Genomic DNA, 7,557 nt, shown 5'->3' with positions numbered 1-7,557 from the left:
TAATAAAAACAGGGAGGCTGCCTGGCAAAAAAAATCGGTAGATCTTTTCATGCCATTTATTTTCCATTTCTTTGAATATTCTTAATTAGGGAATTAATAAAAATTAATAAACGGAATTACAAAATGAAGCCAACGCCAACAATAGTAAGAATTGCTCTGGACGCGAACTCACGTCGCGCGTATCACAGGGTAAGTGCTAGACAATTCACCCAGTCGCTGATTCCAGATTACGTGATAATACATACATTTGTGTAAAAATGTGTTGAAAAAATAGCCACAGTAACAATAGATAGCAATTCATTGAATTATTTCATTTGTAGGCCTATCATTTAATCTTAGACCCTTAGTGAAAATATACGCTGTTTGTAGGCCTACTTCATAGGCCTATATGTACATTTATGACAAAATTGTGAGGACTAGGCTTGGCGGAACCTTCTGATGGTAGGCTACAATTGTTGCTGACAGATGGACTTCTCTGCAACACCGCTCAAGTTAGCCTGACAATTAACCTGCTCCCGACCAGGGGGGTATTCCATCAACCAAGCTAAACCCAAAGCCGGGCTTATTTTGCTTAGCCTGGCTTCTTTCAGCTAGAGTTGCGTTCCATCAATGTGGCTTAAGGGAATCTCCGCTAAGTAACCATGGCAACTTATCCGACCAAACAACCATCAAGCTAAACATAAAGCCGGGCTTCTTTCAGCTAGTTGCGTTCCATAAACGTCACTTAAGGGAATTTCCGCTAAGTAACCATGGCAATTTATCCGACCAAACTAACCTGGTCGGGAGCAGGTTAACTGTCAGGCTAACTTGAGCGGAGTTTAAGAGAAATCCATCTGTCAGCAACAATTGTAGGCTACCATCAGAAGGTTCCGCCAAGCCTAGTCCTCACAATTTTGTCATAGGCCTAAATGTACATATATGAAGTAGGCTACAAACAGCGTATATTTTCACTAAGGGTCTAAGATTAAATGACGCAAATGAAATAATGAATTACTATCTATTATTACTGTGGCTATTTGTTCAACACATTTTTACACAAATCTATGTATTATCGCGTCATCAGTAAACAGCGGCTGGGTGAATGGTCTAGCACTTGCCCTGTGATACGTGCGACCCGAGTTCGTGTCTAGACTAATTTGACTTGACTTCATTTTGTAATTCCCTTCATTCATTTTATTAATTTTATTAATTCCCTAATTGAGAATATTCAAAGAAATGGAAAATAAATGGCATGAAAAGTTAGTTGATTTCTCCAGTAATCCTTCCTATATTACTATTACTTGCATGGGGATAGAAACCCGGACGACCGGGTGCAAGTCCGACACGTTTACTCGAGACTATATCCCTGCTTTTGAATCCATGGTCAATATTAAATTAAAATATGTTACGCTTATTATGCATTCAACAGATCGCCGATTTTTGTCGATTTTTTTCAGCCTCCCTGTTTCTATTAATGGTTACGGTGTTCCCTTTTTGAGTTATTATATGCGTGTACTCCTCATAGACCTCCACAAGCAGCTTCTGTTCGCCGCTGGAAAAGATCCCGCTCGGTCCTTTTCGGACATTTGATCCATGATTCGACAATCACGGTTCTGGGCTGGTTACATATCTCGTGAACGCGCGTAATCCACGATAACGTGAGCCTGGTTTGAACTAACCTGAGCAATGCGCGGCTGGACTGCGTTGATGGAACGGCTTTAGCCTCAAGTGGAAGTTGGCGCTAGTTCTAACCAGGCTTAATCAACTAATCGCCGCTTTCGTTAGCGACTTTGATGGAATACCCCCCAGGTTAGTTTGGGCGGATAAATTGCCATGGTTACTTAGCGGAGATTCCTGAAAGATTTGCTGAAAGAAGCCCGGCTAAGCGAAATAAACCCGGATTTGCGCTTAGCATGGTTGATGGAATACCCCTCTGGAATAAAAATATCAAAACAAAACAAAATAAAATAAATATTTACACGGCTATAATGACAAATTTGCAATCAAATAAGAACTTATTTGGAAAAAAAACATGAAAGCAATTACAGGTGAAAAACTGTGTTGGTATATGTTTGTTGTAAAGTGTGTATTCTGCTGTGTGGGTGTGTGTATTCTGCTGTGTTCGTGTGTGTGTGTGTGTGTGTGTGTGTGTGTGTGTGTGTGTGTGTGTGTGTGTGTGTGTGTGTGTGTGTGTGTGTGTGTGTGTGTGTGTGTGTGTGTGTGTGTGTGTGTGTGTAGAGTTCTGTAGTTGGTGTCACCTTTCAATTTTAAAAAGCAAACACATTATGCTGCAAAACAATCCAAAAAATGAAACACAATCAAAAGAAACGATAACAAACGTGGATATGCGTCCCCCTTTCAGCTGCCGGCCAGCCCCCTGATCACCGTGGGCCCCCCGTCCATCAGGGGCCTCAACAGCATCAGCCAGGACCTCTCCCTGCTGGAGGCCCAGCTCCAGGAACCCGCATCGGGGCCCCAGGGCCAGATCGAGGCCGACGTCTCCTGCCTGAACGGCTACGTGCGCTTCCTGGCCGAGACCCTGAACTGCCTCCCCGCCGCGGACCACCACGCCCGGACCGGAGAGGGGCGGGCGTACAGCGGCTTCTCAGAAAGCCACGTCTACGTGAGTCTGATGAAGGTCCAGGTGTACCTGGACGAGTTACTGATCAACACGGACAAGCTGAGCACCTGCTGACCGCTGCCCAGGGACATGAGGAGGTTCAGTCTGCACACTGACACTTTAAGGCAACACTTCCAGCCGCTTTGCTGGTCGGAGAAGTGAGCAATAGACATGCATGTTGATTTTGATATCATATTTCCTTTTTCTGGAATTCTTATTTTTAGGATTTGTTTGCCTCGGTCCAGGGCTGCAAATTTATCAGAAAACATTGATCAGTGGGGCTTTCTGACCCAATACAGACCTAAGTCCGCGATCACAGAACCCCCTCCATTAGGTAAGGGATAATCACCGAGAGGCAGGGCAATAAACAGTTTGATATGCCCGGCTCGTGGACGACTTCGTCTCGGGCGGTAACCTTCCACGAGCCGGGAATATCAAACTGTTTATTGCCCTGCCTCTCGGTGATTATCCCGTTTATTCTATCCTTGCTTGCCAACATAATAAAACAATTCAAATACTTTAATAATATGCTTTTTCTTATTCGTATTGCATGCTTATTAAATGTATAAACTGACCCTCTGATAGATTTCTGACACATTTTAGAAACTTTTTTAAACAAGGTTTATTTTTACAATGGACCTCATGTTTGACATTTCTGTGATAGAAAAATATACTAGCGTATTGATCTACTATTTGACGCTGTGCTCACTCAGTCAGCAGCAAGTAGCCTACAACCGACAAGTCAGCGGGCAACCTGCCAGGTTAATGCCCTCCTCCCAGCCAATCAAAATCAAGCATTCTTAAACAAAGTAGAATAAGGCAGTATAATCACTGGTCGAAAAAAAAAGACTTCATCTTCATCATACGTCATCTGAATGACGTATGTTCAAAACATGCCCGTAGGTTTAGCATTTTGCTCGAAAAAATATATATCTTTTGCAACCGATCAGATTGAAAGAACAACAATAAACAACAAACAACAATAAACTAATCCTCTTCTGTAGATTCAAGCAAAATATTTTTTTATTTGTGAGAAAGTATTCTACTGGTATGCAACTCTCATTGCATGAATTCACAAACTGATTTGTGGATGTGCAACTTTGTCAAGGAATTAAAACAATTTGATGTGTTTTGCCCCATATTCACGCAGAAACTGTAGCAAAAAGTATGCAATTTCTATTTTTCTCAGTGCAAACTAAGCAGACATACATATTACTATATCATGACTAAATGACAGTTGATGAGTTTGACCCGTTGGAATAGGTTTATAACTGCATTAAGTAATTTTACTTCATACTTATAATGTACCCTTATTGTAAAGTGTTACCAAACACACAAACTTAAAAGTTCCACTCAAAAGACCCTTTGTCATGCACTGAAAAATAAGTAAGTTAAATACCATAACGCAACACTGGCCACTGATGGAAATTGTACTGCCTGGGTTTGCATATAAATATTAAATTAAAATGATCTATGTTAAATACAATACAAATAAATAGTTGAAACTTCAGTGGTTTATACTTTGCATAACGGATACAAACTTAAAATTAAACAGCAAGCCTCAAACAAGGGACAGAGAACCTAGCAACTGAAGGTCTGTGTTTGCATAACTTTTTAGTTTGCATTGTTCATGTATCGATCCGAATGCACGTGGTTACTCCATGGGAGCGGATACAGACGCCATGTTGATTGAGACAGCATACCAAAACTTCCCGTTCTTCATTGAGGGCATTTAGCAGACGCTTTTACCCAAAGCGACATACAAGGTTTAATGCACACATTCACAGCGTTAAGCATGCAAGGTGACAGCCAGCTCATCTGAAGAAATTAGGGAGAGGTGTCTAACCCTGTCTCAGCTAGGAGGAGCCGGGGATCGAACTAGCAACCTTCCAGTTACCAGCCAACCTGCACTACCTCCTGAGCTAAGCCGACCCCCTTCGACTGATCACACAGCATTTGACTTCCGGCGTTCCCTGTGTTTGTGCGTCGATCGTGTCTGACCACAGTCCGCCACTACACAGTCCACTAGCACACGCGGCCAGAGAGGTCAGAGGTCAGAGGTCAGAGTTCGCGGGCCTCCCCCAGTGCTGTCGGCAGCGAGCTGAGGAAGGCGTCCAGCGCGGCGAGGTACTCCTCGCGGTGGCACCGCAGGTGGGCGGCGTGCACGGAGGTGGCCCAGCGGCGGCGGTCCACCGCCACGCCCCGCCCCCTCCAGAGCTCTATCACCGTCTCCATGGCGACCGGGTCACACATGACGTCGTTGTCGCAGAAGAAGAAGAGCGCCGGCGCGTGCACAGGGTTGTTGCGGAACACGTGCACGCCGCTGTCGTAGAAGTCGGCCGTGTGGCTCCGGAAGAGCCAGAAGAAGAACAGGGCGGCGTTCCTCACCAGGACCTCCAGACGGGGAAACAGAGTCTTACCCAGGCCTGGGGAGGGGGGGAGAGGGGGAGAGAGGGGGAGAAGGAGAGAGAGAGGGGGAGGGAGAGGGAGGGAGAGGGGGAGAGAGGGGGAGAGGGGGAGGCCAGGGAGAGGGAGAGGAAGGGAGGGAGGGAGAGAGGGAGGGAGACAGAGGCCCGAAAGGAAGAGGGAGAGGGAGGGAGGGAGGGAGAGAAGGAGAGAGGGAGAGAAGGAGAGGGAGGGAAAGAGAGACAGAGGCCCGAGGGAGAGAGAGGGAGGGAGATGGGGAGAGGTATGGAGGGAGAGAGAGAGAGAGGCCCAAGACCGAAGAGGGAGAGAGTGAGAGAGGGAGGGAGAGAGAGAGGCCCAAGACCGAAGAAAGAGAGGGTGAAGGAGTGATTGTTGTTATAACAATAAAAATGTTTAAAAAAATTATAAAAAATGTTATTAAAAAAAGTCTGCATTTTGAAAATCTCAAACCTTGAATTTGAGAGGGAGAGAAAGGTCAGCAGTAACACGGTTTGAGTTCAAGGCTACTTCAGTCTGACACTCAGATATCACTCTGAGTGATATGAAAGACAAAGCTACAATTTTATAATGCTAACCTTCAAAGTGAGAGCCAGGCTGAACCATGAGCACATTTAGAACCAAGAGAGGATACAGAGAAGAGGACATAACAACCTGTGATACTCTATTTGTATTGACCTTGATCATAGTAAGTCTCTACAGTCTCTAACTGTAGACCCCAATTTAAGGCTTAATTTACAAATTCAACCTCTTTCCTGCTACTATGTTGAAGCTGGATTAGAATGATGTGACTGGTTTTGTATCCAAGATTAATATTCTTCAGCCAGAGGAGAACATTTAATATCTTCATTTATTTTGGACTCTGTATTAAGCAAGTCACTGTGACACATGTTGGCTTGAAACTTCACAATACAGCAGCTGACCTCCCCGCCAGGAGAGATCACACGTGATGTTCTGGTTGTGCCTCCAGGCATTCCAGCTGCTCTGGCCACAGTAGTATCTTATTTTCATTTTGATCAAGATCACTCCTTTATAATGATGCATAAAAGTCAGTTCATCTGATACTTACTGCAAGACAGAACAGAGTTGGCTAAACAAATATCCCGCCTGCCATAACCTTTGGCTGACGTTGCTTGTTTAGGGTGATACCATCAGTATGTATCAGTGCTCTGATAAGAGACACTAGTCCCCGCTCTAACCTTGCTTTGTTCCCGTTTGGTCGATTTGACCCCCAGTTGACACGGTTGAACATTTCTCCAGACTGAGCAACCCAGCCAGAGGGATTACCCCAATGGGGACGTTTTGTTCTCACCCAAGGGTGGCTCGGACGGGGCATTAAAGTCTCAGCGGCTCAACGCGCGTATCAAACCCCAAAGTACCCAGAGCCCGCCCACCCAGAGCCCGCCCCGCCCCCCCCCCCCCCTCATTGGTCGGTCGGCCCTCCTCCTCACCCGTGGCCATGTGCTCCAGGCTGCCCGCCACCATGCTGTCGTAGACGTGCCCCCGGACCCTGGCGGCGAGGCGGGCGTACCGCTCGGGGCCCTGGGCCAGGTGGCTGAGCATCATGGAGAAGGTGTATCCGCCGATGGAGCAGGCGTGGACCAGCAGGGGGCGCGGCTGCAGCCAGGGCCGCTCCAGCAGCCGCAGCACGTCGCGCCCGTACGCCAGCCCCCAGCGCGGCCACAGGAAGAGCCACACGCTGCTCTCCACCGTCAGCACGTCCATGCCCCGGCCCAGGTACAGCGCCCGGTACTTGGCCAGAGCCTCTGGTCTGGCGCCCAGCCAGGGGAGGAGGAGGACCAGGGGGCGAGGGGCCGGTGAGGGGGAGGTGGGGGCCGGCGGAGGGGACGGTGGGGGATCACCCCCCCCCGTGTCGGACCGGGACGGGCCCGGGGGCGGGGGCGTGTGGGGGTCCTGGTGGTAGTGGTACGTTACGGTGCTGCTGATCTTGTGGGTGAGGAGGCCGGCCGGGTCCTCGCTGGTTTTGTGTGACGCCTTCACATCGACAGGTTCTGACATGAAGAGGCTGAGAACAGACACACACACACACACACACACACGTCAGATGATTGGCTGATACGCTGACCAATAACTCTGTTCTGCGGTTTGTTCATGGTTATTATTTTATGTATACAACCTAGTTGTTAACATGTAATGCATTATTGTACTGTCAGGATTATATGATACAGTGGACTAGCAGTGGAAACCATAGCCTACTAAACTACTTCGAATACTGTCTCCCTGAAACAAGCGAGCCTACTAAACAGACATGAAAATTAATATGTAGGTCTACAATGAAAATATTGGAAGCATTCGATAAATAATTGTTAAACAAACGGTTCTATGCATATTAAGCCACGTCAATGTGTGGCAGGTCTTCATTGGGTCCCTTACCTTCTGAGGCACTGCTGCATATTCCCCATAGTCGCGACCCGTGCGGCTTGTCCAGCGCCGATATGATACTTATTCTCGGAGATGGATTACATTGAATCTAGGTCAACACTCATGGCTTCAACCGGGGTACGGCTGACCGA

The 7,557-nt window shown here is 47.0% G+C and overlaps 1 protein-coding gene across 1 annotated transcript; it reads right to left on the bottom strand.

Moving 5' to 3' along the window:
• Positions 1-3,225: 3,225 nt before the first annotated feature.
• On the bottom strand, positions 3,226-7,557 carry LOC311362976 (transmembrane protein 53-like). The gene is made up of 3 exons (XM_084482888.1): positions 7,418-7,557; positions 6,475-7,049; positions 3,226-5,025 (listed from the first exon to the last, which is right to left on the bottom strand). The coding sequence occupies exons 1-3, from the start codon at positions 7,444-7,446 to the stop codon at positions 4,661-4,663; spliced, it is 969 nt and encodes a 322-aa protein (XP_084339014.1). The 5' UTR covers positions 7,447-7,557; the 3' UTR covers positions 3,226-4,660.

The sequence above is a fragment of the Micromesistius poutassou genome (assembly GCF_964030765.1).
Source record: "Micromesistius poutassou genome assembly, chromosome: 18".
NCBI lineage: Eukaryota > Metazoa > Chordata > Actinopteri > Gadiformes > Gadidae > Micromesistius > Micromesistius poutassou.
The sequence above is the reverse complement of the archived record's forward strand: the minus strand, read 5'-3'. Positions and strand labels throughout refer to the sequence as shown.